The following is a 24,029-nucleotide window of genomic DNA, read 5'->3' as shown; positions in this document are numbered from 1 at the left end:
TCTCTGTTGAGCGGGTCAGTAGACTCAGAAGAGCCAGCCTCACTGCAAAAAGACCGAATACAAATTCTCTAGGAAACAGAGGAACCTCAGTTTCTTTAGGCCCAAAACAATTTGTGTGATTCTGCTTTAGTAGTTTTCAGTTGGATTGTAGACTGCTTCCCTTGTTATACAAAAAGGTATTTGTTTATTGTCTAATAGCATTGATTTTGCATTGTGTGGTCATTGTATCAATGTCACAAAAGCAAACATCCAATATTTTAAAAACGAATCATAATCCTAAAGGAGGTTTTGTCTTTCCCCACTTATAGCCATGTGACCCAGTCAACAAGCTTCGAAGACCCTCGACTTGAGGGAAGTCAAGTCATCCAGCCAGCTTCTCGCAAGATAGAGATGAAACGAGATCCAGTGCTAGGGTTTGGCTTTGTCGCAGGCAGTGAGAAGCCTGTTGTGGTGCGTTCTGTTACACCAGGTAAGGATGACTCTCCAGCCTCAACACTGAGTTCTCCAATTTCAAATAACCTCCCTCTCCATCCCCTCCCCCTCCCTGCCACTCTTCCCTGCCACCAATCGGATTCATTCCTCCTGATGACCAACCAGGTTGTACCCACTACGTGTCTCCACCTATCCCCACTTCACCACCGTGCCCCCTGTCACCCCCTTTATCTGCAGTTCTCCCCACACCCACCCCCAGTCCTGAAGAAGGGATTCCACCCAAAATGTCAATTTCTTCACCTCCTGATGCTGCCTGGCTTGCTGTGTTCTTCCAGCCTCCTGCCTGTCTATTTTGGATTCTAGCATCTGCAGTGTTTTTGTATCTAACTAAGGATGAAATCAAATCAATTGTCTTGATTCCTTCACTTGTTCTCTTAGTCCTTCCAGTTGCTGGTTTAGTAACTAGCACTCTTCAGCAGAGAGAGTTATGGTAGGTATTAATCATATTTTATTGAAATGATCCCGTTTTACTATTTGTATTGTATCCCTTAAAGCTGAAATCAACTTGAATGATGTAGCTTTATTGCCTGGACAAATAGTCCAACTTCATTTGAGACCTGAAATCAAACTCCTGATGTTCCTAACTCACATTATTATACCAGAAGGATTTACAAGGGTCAGGATGATTGTCCAAGCAATGCGTTCACATGTGGCAGTTTCTGAAAACTGAACCACTGAAGGATGAGTATCTTGGGGCTTGCTTTAGAAGAGGGAAGTCATTGCAGATTATCACATTTTCAAGTGTTTGTTGAATCTCATCGTGATGACTGAGTAAAATCTCTTAAAGTCATACAGCACAGAAACAGACTCTGCAATCCAACTCATCCATGCTGACAAGGTTTCCTAAATTAAACTAGATTACTGTGTTTAGCCAATATCCCTCTAAACCTTTCCTATCTACGTACCTATGCAACCTCTACCACTTCCTCTGGCAGCTCGCACCATTCTGTGAGAAAATGTTGCTCCTCAGGTCCCTTTTAAATCTTCTCCCTCTCATCTTTAAACCTGTACTCTTTAGTTTTGAACTTGCCGCCCTTGGGAAAAGATTTTGACTATTCAACTTATCTATGCCCCTCGTGATCTTATAAGTCTTTATAAGGTCACCCCTTAGCCTCCTATGCTCCCGGGGAAAAATGGTTCCAGCCTGTCCAGCCTCAGTAACATCCTTGTAAATCCTTTTTGAACTCTTTCCAATTTAATAGCATCTTTCCCATTGCAGGGTGACCAGAATTGTACACAGTACTCCAAATGTTACCTCACCAATGTCTTGTACAGCAGTAACATGACATCCCAACTCCTGTACTCAGTGCTCTGACCAATGAAGACTAAATGTGCCAAACCACTCCCCAGGGCCTTACCATTAAGTCCTGGCCTGGTTTGTCTTACCAAAATGTAACACCGCACATTTATCTGAATTAAACTGCATCTGCAATTCCTTGACCCACTGGTCCAGTTGATCACGATCCCTTTTACTCTTAGATAACCTTCTTCTCTGTCCACTATACCACCAATTTAGATGTCATCCACAAACTTATTAACCATGCCTCCTATATTCTTATTTATATAAATGACAAACAGCAGCAGATCCAGCACCAATTATTGCAACACTCCCACTGGTCACAGGCCTCCAGTCTCAAATAACAAACCTTGACCTTCCCCTCTGTGTCCCATGTAATCTAACCTTACTAATGAGCCTACTTTGTTGAATGCTTTGCTAAAGTCCATATAGACAATGTCCACCACTCTGCCTTCATCTCTCTACTTGATCATCTCTGCACAAAAAATCAATCAAATTTGTAAGACACGATTTCGCACACACAGAGCCACGCTGACTACCCCTAATCAATTCTTGCCTTTTCACAGGCATGCCGATCCTGTCTCTCCCTCCAACAACTTACCCGTCGCTGATATTAACCTCAACAGTCTGTAGTTCCCTGGCTTTTCCCTTGCAGAATTTCTAAAATACTAGCACATTAGCCACCCTTCAGCATTCCGGAACCTCACCCGTGGCTGTGGATGATACAAGTATCTCTGCTGGGAGCTCCACAATTCCTTCCCTAACCGCCAGCAATCTCCTGGGATACCCTTGAGTAGTCTGGGGAAATTATCCATCTTAATTTTGTTTTAAGATCTCCGACACCTTCCCTTCTGAAATATGGACTCACGTCAAGACTTCGCTATTTATATCTCTGAGTTCCCAAACTTTCATGTCATTTTCCATGTTGAATACTGATGAGAGACATTCATTAGGGCCTAACCCACTGACTGTAGTTCCACATATAAACAGCCTCATTGATCCTTAAGAGGCTGTCTTCTCCCCTATTTACTCTCTTGCCCTTAATATATTTGCAGAATGTCTCTGGATTCTTCTTTCCCTGATCTGCCAAAGCTAGCTCATGTCCCCTTTCACCCTTCTGATTTCCCTCTTCAGTGTACTCCTCAGCCTCAGCTGCCTATACCTGACACACGTTTCCTTTTGGGGAAAAGTGAGGACTGCAGATGCTGGAGATCAGAGTCAAGAGTGTGGTGCTGGAAAAGCAGAGCAGGTCAGGCAGCATCCGAGGAGCAGGAGAATCGACGTTTTGGGCATTAGCCCTTCATCAGGAATATGTCTCCTTTTTCTTAACCAGAACCTCAGTATTTCTTCTCATCCTTGCCCTTTCCACTCACAGGAACATGCTGACTCTGAACTCTCAATATCTCGCTTTTGAAAGCCTACCCAATCAACTTTTGAAAGCTCCTGTCTGCTACCATCAAAATTGGCCTTTCCCTAGTTTAGGATTTTAACTTGTGGACCTGCCCTAACCTTTTCTATAACTATTTTAAAACTAATAGAATTATAGTCACTATTCCCAAAGTACTCTCCCGACCATTACATCAGTCACTTCCCCTGCCTTATTTTCTAAGAGGAGGTCAAGTTTTGCCCCTTCTCTAGTCAAGCCATTCACATATTGATTGGGAAAATTTTCTTGAACACACACACACACACACACACACACACACACAGACACACACACACACAAATTCTTCCTTATCCAAGCCCTTAACACTCTGGCAGTGTTTGGAGAATTAAGATACCCTACCATTCGAACCCTATTTTTCTTACAGATGTCTGAGATCTCCTTACATATTTGCTTCTCAATTTCCTGCTGACTATTGGGGATCTATAGTCCAATCCCATTAACGTGATCACCCTCTTCCTATTTCTCAGTTCTACCATATAACTTCACTGGACAGTCCTTCAGGAATATCCTAAATACTCATAGAAATCTGCAGTATGGAAATAGGCCCTCCACACCTATCCATTGAAGAGTGACCCACCAGACCTGCATCCCCCTTTCCCTCCATTTCCTATGGCTAATTCACCTAGCCTGTCCAATTCCAGACACTCTGGGCAATTTCGCTTGGCCAATCCACCTAACCTGCACATCTTTGGTCTGTGGGAGGAAACCAGAGCACCCAGAGGAAATCCACACAGACACGGGGAGAATGTGCAAATTCCACATGGACAGTCACCCAAGGTGGGAATCGAAACCAGGTTCCAGGCACTGTGAGGCAGCAGTGCTAGCCACTGAGCCACTGTGCCACCAAGTACTGCTGTAATGTTTCTCTCATTAAAAACACCACTTCCACTCCTCACTTGCCTTCCCTTCTATCCTTGCTGTAGCAACTGTACTCCGTAACATTGAACTGCCAGACCTGACCCTCCCTTAGCCATGTTTCCGTAATAGCTTTGATATACCAATCCATGCCCTAAGCTTATCTGCCTTACCTCTCAGGTCTCTGACAATAAAATAAATGCAAATTAATTTATCAGTCTTCCCTTGTTCCCTGCCACTCTTGTCTACTTTGTCTATTTATCTTGTTCTCTTTAACTTCTGTACCAACCTCAACTTTCTCAATTGTCCCACTACTGCTTCAGGCCCCAGCCCCTTGCCAGACTAATTTAAAGCCTCCCAAGCACCTCTAGCAAGTTTCCCGCTCGGATATTGGCCTCACTCCAGTTCAGGTGCAAACCTTCTCTCTTGTACAGGTCACTTCTGCCCCAGAAGAGATCCAAACAATCCAAATCTCTGCATCCCTGCCCCCTGCACTAGCTCCTCATCTATGCAATCATCTGCTCTACCCACCTATTCCCACTCTCACTAGCATATGGCACTGGGAGTAATTCAGAGATTACTGTCTTGAACTCCTGCTTTTTAACCTCCTCCCTAATGCTCTGTATTGAGTATGCAGGACCTTATCTCTTTTTCTCCCTGTGTCATCGGTCCCACTATGTGCAATGACTTCTGATTGCTCATGCTCCCCTTTGACCATTTGCAGTAACCACTCCAAGATGTCTTTGACCCTGGAGCCAGGGAGGCAACACCCCATCCTTGCAGTCACAGAAACGTCTGTATGTACCCCTGACCAGAGAGTCCCCTATCACAATTGCTTGGACTATGCCATACCCTGCTTTACAGCAGTGCCAGTCATGACCAAGCTGCTGCTGCTGTTTTCCCTGAGGGGGCAACATCCCAACAATATCCAAAGCTGTGTAATTGTTCGAGAGTGGGATAGCCATAGGAGACTACCTGACTGTCTGTTCAAGTCATAATTTGGAGATGCCGGTGTTGGACTGGGGTGTACAAAGTTAAAAAATCACGCAATACCAGGTTATAGTCCAACCTGTTGGACTATAACCCGATGTTGTGTGATTTTTAAGTCTGTTCTGGTGGTCAACTTCCTACTTGACTGTGCCTGCAATGTAACTAACTCCTTGAAGCTACGATCTATTGCACTCTGCCTCCTGAATGTTCCTCAATTTGTCCAACTGCTGCTCCAACCAATTGATTTGGTCCGAATGGAGCCACAGCCAAACACACTTCCTGCAGACTTAGTTGCCAGGGACACTTTGCTGCTCCCTGATCTCCCACCACTGACAAAAGAAGCATACCACTCCTCCAACTGCCATCTCTGCTCCTTTAACAAGCAGCAGAACTAAGGGAGGTGATTACCTCATGGTATTGTCGTTGGACTGTTAACCCAGATCATGTTCTGGGGACCTGATCCGAATGCTGAGCGACCTGTGGACTGTGTTCATTGGGTACCTGTTCTTTTTGAATACAATGAACACAGTCTGCTGATTTCTCAGCAACAAACCCAAACAAGCAGACAAAACGCATCCAGAAACCCTAGCCACTCTCCCCTACAGCAAAGACATCTCTGAACTGACTGCCAGACTATTCAGGCCCCCTTGGCATCATGGTAACCCACAAATCCACCAACACACTAAAACAGCAGCTAGTAAATTTGAACGATCCAATACAGACAGCAAGTAAATCTAATGTCATTTACAAAATACCTTGCTAGAACTATAACAAACACTACATTGGACAAACAGGCAGAATACTAGCCACCCAGGATATACAAACATCAACTAGCCACAAAAAGACATGAACCACTTTCACTAGTATCCTTACATACAGATGATGAAGGACACCACTTCAACTGGGACAACATATCCATCCTTGGACATGTCAAACAGAGACACACATGAGTATTCCTAGAAGCAAGGTATTCTAACCAGGACTGTATCAACAAACACATTGACTTGGATCCCATTTACCATTCCTTGAGAAAAAGAACAGGAAATGACATCACCACAGGAAATGGCGTCACCAACCCAAGAAAATCTGAATACATAAATAGAAAGCAGGCCATGCCATCCTTGCTTCATCCAGAAGCGCACTGATGATGTTTCCTAGCATGGTGATGAAACGTCTGAAAATGAACCTTCCAGCTCAGTGAGCAAACCTACATCCTGAACCTCAACCTAAGCTACAAATCTTCTCAAAACTTGCAAAATAAATGCATAATATGTTATGGAGTATGCATCAGATTTATGCAATGTCATTTTTTTTTAGGTGGGCCCTCTGAAGGGAAGCTGATACCAGGAGACCAGATAATAAAGATTAATGATGAGCCTGTCAGCACAGCTCCCAGAGAGAGAGTCATTGACCTTGTAAGGTAATGGCTATTCGTTCTCCTATGTCCACTCATCATTATCCCAATGAAAGCTAAGAAATGATTTAATGGGACTGCATAGTTGTGCGTGACTGAAACATTTAACTGTTGACAGTGGAAAAGATAAATAGCTTTACCAAGCCATGGAAAGAATAAGGAGCATTAATGTTATTGTTTTCGATGACAAATTGAATAATCATAAATTAAATTATTTCCAACTGTTTGTGTTTGAAAATAATACCTGATCAAATAAGATTCATTGCCACTGTTATTATTTTTTGCAAAGCTATAAGAGGTTGTCAGGCTGGCAATTTTCTTTTACATGAAAAGTCAGTCTTTACAATACTAGGCCCTAGCCGAGTACTAAATGCATATTATCTACTGATAATGGGATCCACGCCTCCTTAAACACAGGAGAATACCATGTGACAAGAGTCTTTATTCTGCTCATCCAGCATTATCCACCAGTCACACAGCCATCGTACTGCAGAAATCATCATTTACACTAAGTGTAAATCTAGGAAGATTGCTGAAGATTTCAGGCAGCTGCACTTCACTGGAGCAGTAAAGGAACCTTTAATCTGTGTCATTTTCTTTCCTCCTGTATTTTTTTGTCATGGCAGCTAGGAGCCAGATGAAAAATAAGAAATCATTTATTTCTTGAAAAAGCAGGAGACTGATCATCAAAAAATCAGTTCCCAGAAATTTTCTTTTTAAAATTAGATTAGATTCCCTACAGTATGGAAACAGGCCCTTCAGCCCAACAAGTCCACACCGGCCCTCCGAAGAGTAACCCACCCAGACACATTCCCCTACCCTATATTTACCCCTAACTAATGCACCCCTAACACTGTGGGCAATTTACCATGGCCAATTCACCTCACCTGCACATCTTTCAATTGTGGGAGGAAACCGGAGTACCCGGAGGAAACCCACACAAACACGGGGAGAATGTGCAAACTCCACACAGTCAGTTTCCCAAGGCTGGAATCGAACCCGGGTCCCTGCTACTGTGAGGGGCAGTGCTAACCACTGAACCACCGTGCTGCCCCATTGTGTTTTATAGGAACACAACAAGCAGAAACATCTTCTGGTCACCTTCTGTTTCCTCTTGTACAGAAAACTAGAATCGGGGAACACTCGAAGAACAGATATCCTCCCCATTAATTCAGAGGAGGCCATGGCTGGGAACACTCATATTCTGATTTTTGCCTTATGTTAGTACTGAGATCTGCATTCTCGCCAGAAATTCCAATCCCAGCCACTTCAGAAATGTGGAGCGTAGCTGAAACCAGCATAGCTCACCCGTAGATGCATGATACTGGGAGGACGTCAAACCATCCCACTTTTTGTAGCAGTCAGTGTGCCTCATTTTGAGACTTAAATGTCCAGCAACATGGCCAGGTAAATATGTAAGGTTAAGTGTGGCAGTCATTCAAGGAGTCCGGGTTCTATGCAGGTACAGTTCCAGGGTTTTTTTTTCTCTAGAGGTTCCAGACCCAGGGGAAATCGGCAATCAGAATCTTCAACTTCCTGGAAATACTATAAAGTGTGCTGTGTTGGTCATCTCGTGGGGTCCTGACATGCAGTATCCTGTCTACTCTGCTCAGTGATAGTTTGGCCGTTGAAATATCTGGGCCCTCTTTTTGACTCAAGGGTGTTAAACTTGTGGAATTCTCTTCCCAACAAATCAGTGGAGGCTAGATCACTGAAGTTATTCAAGGCTGAGTTGGACAGATGTTTGATCAATATGGTGAGTTGAGAATTCTATGTTGCAGGCAAGAAAATGAAATTGAGATCACAACCCGATCAGCCATATCAAGGCAGGTTGGAAAGCCAAAATGGCCTACTCTTCAGTCTAGTCAAAGTCCTATGTTCTTATAGCAAGAACAAAATATTCATATAGAGCAAGCAACAGGGATGCTAAGGAGGTGGTTAAAGTAGCTGTTCGAGTAATGGCTATAACTGTGAGGGCTGTCATTGCTTCTAGAATGAAATTCCAATCTAAGAAATATCAAAATAGTGGAAAGGGGAGGGCACTAATGAGAGTGTGGAGGTTGAAAATCATTCACAGGAAAAGGAAGAGATAACAACAACAGGGACTGTGTTTAAAACTTACTGTGGACACTTATCTTCCCTCTGTCTACTCTTCATTTACATGAAGCCCTTAACCCTCTTCTCATCCTTATCTGGAAAATGTAAAGTAAATACATTTATAGCAGTTCAGAAGGTTATTTTCTGGATTAGTGTCTGCTAAAGACACAGAATCATACATCCAAGATAGGCAAAAAAAATTGCCACTTTACAAACAAAGTGTACCAGGGTTCCCATGGATCATGTACCATTTTTGACCCCTCTCCTGAAATTCATGGAATGAGGCAAAAGACTAAAATGTTAATGGCAAGCCTTTGGGACAGATTTTAAATCATAACAATAAGTCCTAAACTAAACCTGTGACAGACTGAGGTGGATTCTGGCTCACAGGCAGCCTGCTTTTGCTCAGATTCTTCCATTTGGAGAGACAAATGGGAATTACTTACAGATTTCTAAGGTGTTGAAGTATAGAATTGAGCTAATTCTATATCCATATGCTGTCATATAGTCTGATGTCTGTTGTACAAGATTAATAATGAGTAGAAATGACTATCTTTGGTGCGTTGTGTGGAAACTTGTTGGGAGTCTCCCTTCCTGGTGAAAGATCACACACGCTCTCCTCAGGAAGACCTACCCAATCAGTCAGAGCTGGGGCAAACAGCAGGCTATCCTCTGGATCCACAGCCTAGACAGCCCTGCTTAGCTGAGTTCCCTGTCAGCTTGAGGCCAGCAGCTCTCACACTCTGCAATGTCGCTTAGAAGGCTGCAGCTGCTGTCAGTCAGACAGCTTCCAGAATCTCAGAAGATAAGATCCAGGCCAGGGATGGTGGACATTGGGGGAATGTGGGGTGGAGGGCGCACCACATCCTGGGTTGACAACAGATGCCGCTTGAGAGCCTCAGCTTTCGGACAAAGTCAAAAGTCACACAACACCGGATTATAGTCCAACAGGTTTGTATACATTGACAAGCTTTCGGCATACTGCTCTTTCGTCAAGGTAAATTCTTAAATGATCTTATTGCCTCCAAGCTCCCCAATGAGAACAGAAGATTCTACCCATTGATAGACCTATAGGTCTGATGTCCTGATTGCTAAGGGCCAAGAATTTATAGTTTTTTTTTATGTCACCCTCTCTGGAAAGGGTGGCATGGAAGATGGTCCTTAATAAATTGTGCAGCACAAGACAGCATTGAATGTGCGTCAGTGGCATCCATTTTTCGTTCGCTAAAATAATTATCCATTTTGCCTACTAATTTGAATTGGTATTTCCAATTCCACAACTCTGTAAACTTACATACTTCATTTACAAATTTATTCTGTGGATTCACCATGCTCATTAACATTGCTTTGTCCCCATAATATCAACAGACTGTGTCTGGGTTGAATTGTCACACCTTCCTGTAGACTGTTGTTTGGTGGGTCATTTTGTCATCTGTTGTCATGGTCTTAGATTTTCATCTTAAAGAAGAGGGTAGCTATGACATGGAACCTGAGGCCGTTTTAAAATTAAGATCTAAGAACATCTTGTCTTTGACAGTCTACCCTGAAGTTTTGATAGCAATTGGAGACTTAACAGGAGATGTTTTAATAGGATCAGCAGTACCTGCATTCTGCTGAAACCAAGTAGGCCTCACCTGGCTTGAATTGAAGGATAACAAGCCCCAAAATATACAATAGCTGTTTCATTGATATTACAATGAGGCAAAGAGAATAGTGAATTGTTGGGGCCAAACTGGCTTTTGCCTGCAACCCCTCCTCTTGACAGAAGGGAGTTGATGCTGGGAATCATGTGAAATGCAGAAATCCGCCTTGGGATTAAGGATGGAGATGCACCAGCAACAATCATTATTGTGCTGCAGCAAGGGCACTGTACTCAGTGACATGCACCCAACTCATGGACTGAACTAGGCTGCATGTCTGATTCCTTTGCTTGTTGTCTTGGTTCCCACTCAATTTGACTCTAATGAGATCTCACAGAATGTTACATTGCCAGGCCTTGCCTTTTTTTTTGAGCTTTGCACCCTATAATACAGAGGCACAAGTGAGGACTGCACATGCTGGAGATCAGAGCCAAGAGTATGGTGCTGGAAAAGTACAGAAGGTCAGGCAGCATCCGAGGAGCAGGAGAGTCGACATTTCAGGCAAAGGCCCTTCAACAGGAATGGGGCTGTGAGCTGAGGGGATGGAGAGATAAAGTGGGGTGGGGCTCGGGAGAAGGTAGCTGAGTGTGCAACAGGTAGATTGAGGTGGAGGTGATGGATATAGGTCAGAGAGAAGGGGGCAGCATATAGGTGGAAAGGAAGATGGACAGGTAGGACAAGTCACGAGGGTGGTGCCGTGTTGGAAGGTTGGTACTGGGATAAAGTGGGGGGCAGGGAAATGAGGAAATTGGTGAAATCCACGTTGATGCCAATGGGCTGGAGTGACCCAAGGCAGAAGATGAGACGTTCTTCCTCCAGGCATCAGGTGGTAAGGGAACGGCAATGGAAGAGGCCCAGGATCTGCATGTCCTCGGCAGAGTGGCGGGGGGGAGTTGAAGTGTTCAGCCATGGGGGGATGGGGTTGGTTGGTGCAGGTGTCCCGAAGATGTCCTCTGAAGCATTCTGCGTGTAGGCATCATGTCTCCCCAATGTAGAGGAGACCACAGCGGGAGCAACAGATACAGTATATGACATATGGAAATGCAGGTGAAACTTTGACGGATGTGGAAGGGTCCTTTGAGGCCATAGGCGGGGGTGAGGGGGGAGGTGTGGGCACAGGTTTTGCAATTCCTGAAGTGGCAGGGGAAGGTGCTGGGAGGGGAGGGGGGTGTGGAGGGGGGAGGGGGGTGCGTGCACCTGACGTGGGAGTACAGAAAGTGGATACGGTGGCAAGGGAAATATATTTCTTGCGGTGGGGTCCGTTTGTAGATGGTGGAAATAACAGAGAGTGATGCGATGTATACGTAGGTTGGTGGGGTGGATGGTGAGGACCAGGGGTTCTGTCCTTGTTGCAATTGGAGGGGTGGGGTTTGAGGGCAGAAGTGCGGGAAGTGGATGAAATGCACTGGAAAGCATCATCAACCACATGGGAGGAGAAATTGCTGTCTTTAAAGAAGAAGGTCATCTAGTGTGTTCTGTGATGGACCTGGTTCTTTTGGGAGCAGATGCGGCAGAGACGGAGGAATTGGGAATAAGGGACAGCATTTTTACAGGACGTAGGGACGGAGGAGGTGAAAGGCAGGTAGTGGTGGGAGTCGATGGGTTTGTAGAAGATGTCAGTGTTGAGTCGGTCAACGTTGATGAAAATGGAGAGGTCCAGGAAGGGCAGGGAAGTGTCTGAGATGGTCCAGGTGAACTTAAAGTTGGGGTGGAATGTATTGTGAAGTTGATGAACTATCCAACCTCCTTGAAGGAGCACACAGTGGCGCCAATGCAGTCATCAAGGTAGCAAAGGAAGAGATGGGGAGTAGTGCCGGTGTAACTACAGATGATGGACTGTTCCACATACCTAACAAAGAGACAGGCATAGCTGGGGCCCCTGCGGGTGCCCATGGCTACCCCTGTCATCTGGAGGAAGTGGGAAGATTCAAAGGAGGAATTTTTGAGGGTGAGGTCCAGTTCAGTAAAACGAATGCAAGTGTCAGTGGAGGGGCACTTGCGGGGACATCAGGAGAGGAAGGAACTGAGGGCTTGGAGGCTCTAGTCATGGCGGATGGAGGTGTATAGGGAATGGACGTCCATGATGAAGATGAGGCATTAGGGCCAGTAAAACAAAAGTCTTGGAGAGGTGAAGAGCATGGGTGGTGTCCCAAACATATGTGGGGAGTTCCTGAACCCGGGGGGGGAGGGACAATAGGACAGTATTAAGGTTCGGTGGGGCAGGAGCAAGTTGAGACAATGGGTCGGCCAGGGTGGTCAGGTTTGTGAATCTTGCGTAGGAAGTACAACTGAGTGGTACGAGATTTCTGAACTATGAGATTCAAACCTGTGGGTGGAAGATCCCCTGAGGTGATGAGGTTGTGTACTGTCTGGGCGATGATGGTTTGGTGATGGGAGGTGTGGTCGTAGTCGAGGGGACAGCAGGAGGAGGTGTCTGTGACTTGGCACCTGGCTTCAATGGTGTAAATGTCAGTGTGCCAAACTACCACTGCGCTCCCCCCCCCCCCTTCCTTGTCAGGTGGTTTAATGGTGAGGTTGAGTTTGGAACGGAGGGAGTGGAGGGCTGTATGTTGCGATGGTGAGAGGTAGGAGAGGGTGAGTGGAATGGACATGTTGAGGCAGTCAATGTCTTGGCGGCAGTTGGAAATAAAGAGATTGAGGGCGGGTAGCAGACCGGCATGAGGTGTCCAGGTGGACGGTGTGTGTTTGAGGCGGGAGGACGGGTTCTCAGAAGGTGTCGCATGGTCAAGCTGAGTGGCTATATGATCCTGCCTGTTTGGTGTTAAATAGAGACGGCACTAATTTGTTCAGGGTCGTTGTAGACTGAGGAGCCAAGGATATGTATGCATCTGACATAGAGACATGGAAAATTGATGCAGGAGTAAGCCAATCTGTCGTTGGATCATGGTTGATCTATTTTTAACCTCAACACTACATTCTTGCATAATGCAAGGGAATGTCAAAGACTCTCAACTCTCTGTCGGAGGAAAAAGATGATCATGCAATCTCAGTATCCCACTCCCACATTCTCTCCATATCCCTTGATCACTTCAGCCACAAGGGCCGCATCCAGCTCCCTCTTGAATATACCAAAATAGGCCCCAGCAGCATTCTATGGTAGAGAATCCACAGGTTCACAGCTTTCTGGGTGAAGAATTTTTTTGTTATCTCAGTCCTGCATGGCTTGCCTCTTTTCCTTCGACTGTGGCTCCTGACATTGGTAATGTTTCTGACCAAAGTCCATAAATTGTTGAAGTCTTCTGCTACAACTTACTTTCTCCTTAGCTTATTGTAGGACTGAAGTATTTTTCTGCTTTTGTCCTGAATAAAATAAATTCAACTGGTAATTTGAAACATTAAACAAAAAGTGGAGTGTTTTTGTAAAGGATTGAGGGAGTCTTTTATCTTGAACATTTCTTTTAAACACATTGTAAACATTGGAACTGACTGTGTTGACTGATGATGGGACTTCAGTATTGTGTCAGTGATACTGGGGATTGTAAATACAAACAAGAAGCAAGAGTAGGCAATTCTGTCGTTCCAACCTGCACCACCATTCAATGTGATCATTGATCTATTTTTAACCTCAACACTACATTCTTGCATAAAGCAAGGGAATGCCAAAGATTCTCAACTGTCTTAAGAGGAAAGAAAAGTTTAATCTCTGTTTTAAGTCCTTAAGCCCTTAGTTCTGAATTCTCCCAAATCCTTTCAACATCCACCCGTTCGAGTCCCCTCAGGATCTTACATGTTTCAATTAAGATGCCTCTGACTGTCCAAAACTCCAGAAGACAAAGGCTCACCTATCTAGCCTTCCCTAATAGGGAATCAGCTCATTCCTGCTGTTAGGTTGATAAGTCTTCTCTGAACTGCTTCCAACACATTAACACCATTCTATATGTACGCTGACCGGTGTGCTAGATATTGAAAAGTGTGGTGCTGGAAAAGCACAGCAGGTCAGGCAGCGTCCCAGGAGCAGGAGAATCAACATTTCGGGCATAAGCCCTTAAAGGGCTCATTCCTGAAACATCGATTCTCCTGCTCCTCGCATGCTGCCTGACCTGCTGTGCTTTTCCAGCACCACACTTTTCAACTCTGATCTCCAGCATCTACTGTCCTCACTTTCCCCTAGTACTCCAGATGACATCTCGTCAATACCCTGTATAACTGAAGCATAGCCTCCCTATTCTTGCATTAAAACACAATATCCTGTTAGCTTTCCTGATTACTTGCTGTACCTGCATGCTATAACCTACCGTGATTTGTGCAGTGGGACAGCCAGATTTTTCTGCATCTCAGAATTTTGCAACCTCTCACCATTTAGATAATATGTTTCTTTCATTTTCTTTCTGCCACTATAACCCATTTGCCAGATCTATACCAACTTAGTTAACCTACCTATATCTCTTTGTGGGTTTCTTATGTCTTCAGCACACCTACCTATGTTCCAGCAGCAAGTCTAGCTACAATACCTTCAGTCCTTTCATCCAAATTATTTATATAAATTGTGAAGAGTTGAGACCCCAGCACACTAATCCATCTGGCATACCATTTGGGACATTCTGTCAACCTAGAGAAGACATATTTATTCCTACCATCTGCTTCCTGTTAGCCAGTCAATCTTTTGACTCTATCAATCAATTACCATTGACACCATAACCTTGTATTTTTCGCAATAACTTTTGGTGTGATACCTGATCAAATGCCTTCTGGAAATCTAAGTGTAGTACTGGTTCCCCTTTATCAACAGGTTACTTCTTTCAGGAACTTTCCCTTTGACAAAACCATGTTGGCTCTGCCTGATTGTCTTCAATTTATTTCAATCCCCTGTTATAGCTCTTTAATAACAGCTTCTAACATTTTTGCTATGACAGATGGAAAGCTAACTGGCCTGTAGCTTCCTGCGTTCTGCCTTTGTTTGTCGTTGAATAAAGGAGCTAGATTACCTATTTTCTAATCTAAAGGAATCTTTCCCAATTCATGAGATTTGGAAAATTTAAACTGGCCAAGATTTTGCACATCTCGCTGCAAACCAATGTGAAGCTCCTGGACTCAACATGAGGCACTACCAGGAAAACCTACCGTAGTAATATGTGCACAACATGTGCTTAGAGAACAAAAATGGACTTAACACAGTAACAACAGTCCTCTCTAATTTGCACTCATTGTATACTGATAAACAACTCTCATGAACTAGTATATTCCCTATGAACAACAATACCTTGTTCTTCATTACCAGCCTCCCTCACCTGCATCAAATAGCACTGATCCACAGTAAGATTTTAGAATTGGGAAAAGGTGGTAGTTGTCTTTTCTTTAGGATGGGGAATTTCAAGGCAAGGGGGCACATCTTTAAGGTGAGAAGAGAGAGATTTAACAAAGATATGAGGAGCAAATTTTTTTTACACAGAAGGTGGTTCACACGTGGAATGAACTTCCTGAGAATATGTTGGATGTGGGTACAATTACAATGTTTAAAGGACATTTGGATAAGTACATGAATAGGAAAGGTTTGAAGGGATATTGGCCAGGAACAGGCAGATTGGATTAGTTTAGTTTGGAATTATGTTCGACATGGATTGGTTAGACCGCAATATCTGTTTTCATGCTGTATGACACCATGACTGTTTCTTGCACTAAGGCCTTCTAAGGATTTGGAGCGTGATTGATTGATGTTGAATTTGCAATTTACTGAGGCGAGAATAGCTGATGAGATTAGATTCCCTATAGTATGGAAACAGGCCCTTCAGCCCAACCAGTCCACACCGACCCTCCGAAGAGTAACCCACCCAGACCCATTTCCCTCTGACTAATGTACCTGATGCAATGGGCAATTTACCATGGCCAATCCACCTGACCTGCATATCTTTTGACTGTGGGAGAAAATCGGAGCACCCAGAGGAAACCCACGCAGACAAAGGGAGAATGTGCAAACTCCACACAGACAGTCACCCGAGGCTTGAATCGAACCTGGGACCCTGGTGCTGTGAGGCAGCAGTGCTAACCACTGAGCCATCATGCCGCCATATGAACTGTGGCATATCTAATATTAGCATCATTATAATGATTTATAACTTGGATCCAGAGACTCCAGGTATTATCCATTTCAGCCCATTCTCCCAATAACTTGCTAAAATGGTTTTATTTAAACATTAGCAACCAATTTATAACTGAGGGACAGAAAATGTTTCTGGATGTTTCTGGATGTCGCTGAACTGGAAGATTCGTTTTCAAACGTTTTGTCACCATATGAGGCAACATCTTCAGTGAGCCTCCGAATGAAGCACAGGTGGTGTAGCCCGCTTTCTATGTATATGTTTAGGTTTTCTTGGGTTGGTGATGTAATTTCCTGTGGTGATGTCATTTCCTGGTCTTTTTCTCAGGGCGTGGTAAATGGGATCCAATTCAATGTGTTTGTTGAGTTCCGGTTGGAATGCCATACTTCTAGGAATTCTTGTGTGTGTCTCTGCTTGGCTTGTCCTAGGATGGATGTGTTGTCCCCAGTCGAAGTGGTGTCCTTCCTCATCTGTATGTATGGTTACAAGTGAGAGTGGATCATGTCTTTTTGTGGCTAGTTGATGTTCATGTATCCTGGTGGCTAGTTTTCTGTCTGTTTGTCAAATGTAGTGTTTGTTACAGTTCTTGCAAGGTATTTTCTAAATGACATTAGTTTTCCTTGTTGCCTCTGTAGGATCTTTCAAATTCATTAACTGCTGTTTTAGTGTGTTGGTGGGTTTGTGGGCTACCATGATGCCAAGGGGTCTGAGTGGTCTATCAGTCATTTCAGAGATGTCTGATGTAGGGAAGAGGGGCTAGGGTTTCTGGATGCACTTTTTCTGCTCATTTGGGTTTGTTGCTGAGAACTCGATGGACTATATTCTTTTTGAATACTCTATATAGGTGATTTTCCTCTGCTCTGCATAGTTCTTCTGTGCTGCACTGTGTGGTGGCTCATTGAAATAATTTTCTAATGCAGTTTTGTTTGTGGATGTTGGAATGATTGTTTCTGTAGTTCAGTATTTGGTCCATGTGTCTTCCTGTAGATGCTGGTTTGAAGATTCCCATTGGCTGTTCACTCGACTGCGACATCTAGGAATGGCAGTTTGTTGTTGTTTTCCTCCTCTTTAGTGAATTTTATGCCTGTAAGGGTATTATTGATGGTTTTGAAGGTTTTCTCTAATTTGTTTCATTTAGTGATGAAGAAGGTGTCATCTAAGTAGCGGACCCAAAGTTTGGGTTGGATGGTTGGCAGTGCTGTTTGTTCAATATCAGGTTTCTTAGCAGAGGCAGTAATGCAGACACTGAGGGGGAAGGGAAAGAGAAAGCAACAGGGAGCATGGAGTCAAGGAGAAAGATAAGCAGCAGGTTAAGATGTGTGCAGGGTTTAAGTTCAAGGCAGACTAGGAATGAAGCAAAAAGGAATTGAGGACACATTAATAGAGATGTTGGAAATCATGAGGATAAGAAAATTAGCATGAAGGCGCTTCACCTGAATGCTCGTAGTATTCATAACAAAGTAGATTAATTAACAGCACAAATCATCGTGAATGATTATGATGTGGTAGGCATCACAGAGACATGGTTGCAAGGGGTTCAGGACTGGCAGTTAAACATCCAAGGATTTACAACTTATCAAAAAGACAGGGAGATGGTTGGGTGGGGGGGGGGGTTGCCATGTTAGTTAAGAATGAAATTAAATCTATGCCACTGAATGACGTAGGGTCAGACGATGTGCAGCCTGTGTTGGTGGAGTTAAGGAACTACAAAGGCAAAAATACCATAATGGGAATTATATCCAGATCTCCCAGCAGTGGTCAGGACCAGGAGCACAAGATGTACCAGGAAATAGATAGGGCATGTCAGAAAGGCAAGGTCACGGTGATCATGGGGGACTGGGTGAATAATGTTACCAATGGATCCGAAGGAAGGGAATTCATGGACTGCTTACAGAATGGCTTTTTGGAATAGCTTGTGAGGAGCCCACAAGGGAACAGGATATTCTGGATTTAGTTTGTGCAATGAGCCAGACTTTTTAAAAGGTCTTAAAGTAAGGGAACACTTAGGAGGCAGCAATCATAATATGGTAGAATTCAGTCTGCAGTTTGAAAGAGAGAAGGCAAAATTAGATGTTATGTGTTACAGTTAAATAAAGATAATTACAGGCATGACAGAGGAACTGACAAAAATTGACTGGAAGCAGAGCCTAGTGGGGAAGACAGTAGAGCAACAATGGCAGGAGTTTCTGGGTGTAATTGAGGACACAGTACAGAGGTTCATCCCAAAGAAAAGAAAGGTTATCTGGGGGTGGGGGGGAGTTGGGTGGGGGTTTGGGGGGGTGGGGGGGGTGAAGGAAGGGTGGGAGGGAATTAGACAGCCATGGCTGACAAAGAAAGTCAGGAAATGTATCAAAGACAAAGAAGGAGCCTATAAAGTGGGCAAGAGCACTTGGAAATTAGAAGATCGGGAAGATTACAAAAACAAACAGAAGATAACAAACAGAGAAATAAGGAAGGAGAGGATCAAATATGAAAGGTGAGCTAGCCAGTAATATTAGAGATCATAGTAAAAGTTTCTTTCAATACATAAATAAATGAGAAGGAAAAGTAGAGATTGAGCCACTCCAAATTGATGCAGGAAGGCTAGTGATGGGAGATAAGGAAATAGCTGAAGAACTTCATAAGTACTTTGTGTCAGTCTTCACAGTGGAAGACATGAGTAATATCCCAACAATTAAGGAGATTCGGGCAGAGTTGAGTATGGTAGCCATTACAAAAGAGGAAGTGCTAGAAAAGCTAAAATTGATAAATCTCCTGGTCCTGATGGGCTACATCAGAGAGTTCTGAGGAAGGTGGCTGAGAAAATAATGGAGGTGTTTTTTGTGATCTTTCAAAAATCACGAGTCAGGGAAAGTCCCAGATGATTGGAAAATCAGTGTTGTAACCCCCTTGTTCAAGAAAGGATCAAGACAAAAGATGGAAAATTATAGGCCGATTAGCCTAACCTGGGTTGTATGTAAAATTCTAGAATCCATCAGTAAGGATGAGATTTCTAAATTCCTGGAAGTGCAGGATCAGATTAAAGCAAGTCAACATGGATTTAGTAAGGGGAAATTGTGCCTGAAAAACCTGTTAGAATTCTTTGAAGAGGTAACAAATAGGTTAGAACAGGGAACCCCAGTGGGTGTTATCTACCTAGACTTCCAAAAGGCCTTTGATAAGGTGCCTCTCGGGAGGCGACTGCCCATGGTGTTTGAGGTGAGCTATTGGCATGGTTTGAGGATTGGCTGTCTGAGAGAAGGCAGAGAGTTGGGGTGAAAATTCTTTTTCGGAATGGCGGCTCATAACAAGTGATGTCCCGGAGGATTCAGTGTTGGGGCTGCAGCTGTTCACTTTATATATTAATGATCTGGATGAAGAGACTGGGGGCATTCTGGTGAAGTTCGCCGATGATACAAAGTTAGGCGGGCAGGCAGGTAGTTCTGAGGAGCTGGGGAGGCTGCAGAAAGATTTAGACAGTTTAGGAGAGTGGTCCAGGAAATGGCTGATGAAATTCAACATGAGCAACTGCGAGGTCTTACACTTCGGAAAAAAGAATACAGGCATGGACTATTTTCTAAGCAGTGAGAAAATTCATAAAGCCAAAGTACAAAGGTAGTCCAGGATTCTCTAAAGGTTGACTTGCAGGTTGAGTCCATGCTAAAGAAAGCAAGTATAATGTTGTCATTTATCTCAAGAGGGTTGGAATATTAAAGCAGCAATGTGCTATTAAGATTTTATAAAACTCTAGTTAGGCCCCATTTCGAATACTGTGTCCAATTTTGGGCCCCACACCTCAGGAAGGACATTTTGGCACTTGAGCGTGTCCAGCGGAGATTCACAAGAATGATCCTTGGAATGGTAGGCCTAACATATGATGAATGGCTGAGGGTCCTGGGATTGTATTCATTAGAATTTAGAAGGTTGAGAGGAGATCTAATAGAAACGTGCAAGATAATGCATGGCTTAGAAAGGGTGGATGCTGGGAATTTGTTTCCATTACGCGTGGAGACTAGGCACAACCTTAGAATTAGAAGGGGTCAATCTAGAACAGAAATGAGGAGACATTTCTTCAGCCAGCAAGTGGTGGGCCTCTAGAATTCATTACCATGGAGCTCAGTGGAGGCTGGGATGTTAAATGTCTTCAAGGCAGAGATTTATAAGTTCTTCACCTTGCAAGGAATTAAGGGCTATGGGGAGAATGTGGGTAAGTGGCGTTGAAATATCCATCGGCCATGATTAAATGACAGAATGGACTCGATGGGCCAAGTGGCCTTACTTCCACTCCCATGCCTTATGGTCAACATCCACAAACGAAGCTGCATTAGAACATTATTTCAATGAGCTACCACACACTGCAGTATAGAGGAACTATGCAGAGCAGAGGAAAATCACCTATACAGTGTACTCAAAAAGAACAGGTACCCAACAAACACAGTCTGCCGATTTCTCAGCAACAAACCCAAACAAGCAGACAAAACATGTCCAGAAACCGTAGCCACTTTCCCCTACATCAAAGGCAGCTTTGAAATGACTGCCAGACTACTCAGACCCTTTGGCATCACAGTAGCCCACATACTCACCAACACACTAAAGCAGCAGCTAATGAACTTGAAAGAGCCTATACAGATAACAAGCAAATCTAATATCATTTACAAAATACCTTGCAAGAACTGTGACAAACACTACATTGGGCAGACAGGCAGAAAACTAATCACCAGGATACATGAACATCAACTAGCCACAAAAAAGACTTGACTTACTCTCACTAGCATCCTTACCAACAGATGAAGCAGGACACCACTTTGACTGGGACAACACATCCGTCCTAGGACAAGCCAAACAGAGACATGCATGATAATTCCTAGAAGCATGGCATTCTAACCAGAATCTATCAACAAACACATTGAATTGGATCCCATTTACCACACCCTGAGAAAAAGACCAGGAAGTGACATCGCCACAGGAAATGACATCACCAAACCAAGGAAACCCAAACATATAAATAGAAAGTGGGCTACACCACCAGTGCTTCATCCAGAGGCTCACTGGAGATGTCATCCTGTATGGTAACAAAACATCTGAAAACAAACCTTCCAGCTCAGAGAGCAAACCTACATCCTGGACCTCAACCTGAGCTATAAATCTTCTCAAAACTTGCTAGGAAATGTTTCTGATTAGATAAATACTGAATCTACTCTCAGAGCAGATTAATTTTACAGCATTTTATAAGTAAGTTTTAAGTTTGAGTAATGGCCAATCTTGTACCTTCTTTGTACTTAACACCTGCTTTCCATTGAATTTAAACTCACTGCTGCAAATGCACTCATTCAAGGAATCAAACATTAGCACTGTATTGAATGCCATCATTTAGCTCCTCTTGTCTTCACAAATCAAGGTGTCATATGTGCTACTTGGAGATGGGTTTGGTGGGAACACTGTCTGACCTGATGTGTCACTATAATCTTACCAGACCATCAGGCCTGCTCTCTTATTAAAGAGAAGCAACTGGTGGTGATGTAACCTGAGGGCCACCAGACAACACGTGTGGCAAGAAGTTGAGAAGAAGAGTCCTTCATGGTAACTTCAAACTGGTGACAGGAATTGAACCCACGCTGTTGGTATCACACTGCTCTGTAAACCAACAATTCAACCAACTGAGCTAAACCAATTCCCCTCTGGCCTGGTACCTTATGATAGCAAGATAATGGGAGGAGGTAGATTTCAACCCTTAAACTATTACTCATGTAAACGTTGACCCGCACCATTATTGGACACCAGACTTTTGCACAAGTATAAGTGATCCACAAAAGCCACACATTGGTTCGAATATTGAAAACCTGACAACCTATTTTTAATGCAAACCTGAGAAAATCATTGTACCTAGATGTTCAAAGCATGTCATATGCTAAATCACTAACTAACCTTTGGAATATTGAGTTTTCAAAAAGGTGTCCTTGAGATGAAGGCTTTCACAAAGCAGATAATTACTGTGTACCTGTGAGAATTCAAAATCTTATATTAAACCCCTGTGCGTTGATGGTGACAGCCTGATAAACTGCTAACAAATTCTCACCTTTTAGAGGACAGTGCAGTGCATTTCTCTAGAGGGAAGGATTTTTTTCCAAGTACTTTATTCTTAGCATTCAATGTTAATGCAATCATAATGACAGCGAACAAACTGCTATACTTGCCATGCACATACAAACATAAGATTCACATTCATCTCATTCCTGACAATCTTGACAATTTGAGAGAATGGTACTCAGGACAGTGAAGTCAATATTTGGTGCACATTCTCTGCACTTCCAGCTTTCAAAGCCTGTGGGCTCCCTCCCTGTATATGCCCAGCAGGTTGTTTTTGTCATCGTTCTCCCGTTACCATGACTACAGGAAAAAGAAGACGCATCAACTTCCACAGTAAGTGAGTACAACAAAAGATGGATAGGTGGCACAAGGCCACTGACAGATGTCTCCTCCACCGGGGCACTTATGCCTTCTGTCTTCTTACAGGAGGTGATGCTGCTTTCTGTCCTCATTTCAATGGAATGGCACTTTTGAGTCGACAGCAGCTCTGTGCCTATGCCCTGCTTTCACTTTCAAAGCCTACCTTAAACGGTGTCAAGGCAGCTCCCTACTTGGCTGACACCAACATAGATGCAGCATCCTGAATAGATGCTAATCCATAGCAACAAATAACTTGCATTTATTATAGAGCCATGAACACAGGCAAACAATCTACAGTCTGTTAAAAATGTCTGATTAGCAGAGCTCATTTTCAGGAACCAAATTTTGAACATTGTTTAAAAATACAGCAACAGCAAGTTCAGGAGGATATGAAGAGTAGGTAGCTATGCAAGAGTGTAGGAAGAGGCAAATACTGTTAGTCCTAGATTACTTGTGACAGGGACTAATATTCCTGGCAGGCTTTGAGCCCCTTCCTAACTACCTGGCCATAGCCATAGCTACTGGTCATTCTGTGAAAGGGTTCCTCTCCCTGGTAGATTTCTAAGGACAAATTTGATTTAGAATTTTGAGGAATTGCAAAAAAGCAACCTCCACCAATTTACAGAGAATCACTGCTGGTGATTGCTCATTACACAGAGCAGTAGTGCAACCCCCATTTGACATTGACATCAATGTTCTGGCCCACATCTACTGTGAATGTATTTAGTTAGAATTAAGGAATGATGGAAGAGGTAGGTTACTGACTGAATAAGTTTACACAGACAGAAAGGTCACCCTATTTTCCAAGTCATCTTATTGTGTCGGTTGGACTGAGAAGGGGAATCTGCAAACAACCATAATAGATGATGCGCAGGTGATGTATAAAAATATACATACTTTAAAGTTTAAACAGAGCAGTAATCTAAAGCTACTTATCATGTGTAAAGAGAAATAATTATAGCTTAGAATCAGAAATAGTTGAATTGCACTATCCAAAATATACTGAAAAACCTGTAAGGAGCAATTACAGCTCAATATTTAGTTTTGTTTATCAACTGCAATGCTTAATAATTACAACTTAGCAAAGGCAAAGGGGAGTGCATACAATCCAGAAATCAAATTTAACCAAGACAGTGAATAACTCAAATTGGAAATCATACAATCCCTACATTGCAGAAAGAGGCCTTTCAACTCATTAAGTCTGCACTGACCCTCTGTAAAGCATTCCACCCAGACTCAGCGCCACCAACCCCCCCCCCCCCCCCACCCTATCCTTGTAACCCCAATGCATTATCTGTTTCAGGATTTTATGATA

At 43.5% G+C, this 24,029-nt stretch overlaps 1 protein-coding gene across 1 annotated transcript in view; it reads left to right on the top strand.

The window, feature by feature from the left end:
• Window positions 1-355: 355 nt before the first annotated feature.
• frmpd4 (FERM and PDZ domain containing 4) overlaps window positions 356-24,029 on the top strand; it is a 154,619-nt gene continuing 130,945 nt past the window's right edge. The window contains exons 1-2 of the mRNA XM_060832964.1: window positions 356-469; window positions 6,399-6,501. Coding sequence (XP_060688947.1) covers window positions 391-469; window positions 6,399-6,501 — 182 coding nt within the window. The 5' untranslated portion in view covers window positions 356-390. The remainder of the gene's footprint in view (window positions 470-6,398; window positions 6,502-24,029) is intronic.

This window comes from Hemiscyllium ocellatum, chromosome 12 (genome assembly GCF_020745735.1).
Source record: "Hemiscyllium ocellatum isolate sHemOce1 chromosome 12, sHemOce1.pat.X.cur, whole genome shotgun sequence".
Lineage (NCBI taxonomy): Eukaryota > Metazoa > Chordata > Chondrichthyes > Orectolobiformes > Hemiscylliidae > Hemiscyllium > Hemiscyllium ocellatum.
This window is presented reverse-complemented; position numbering and strand designations above follow the sequence as displayed.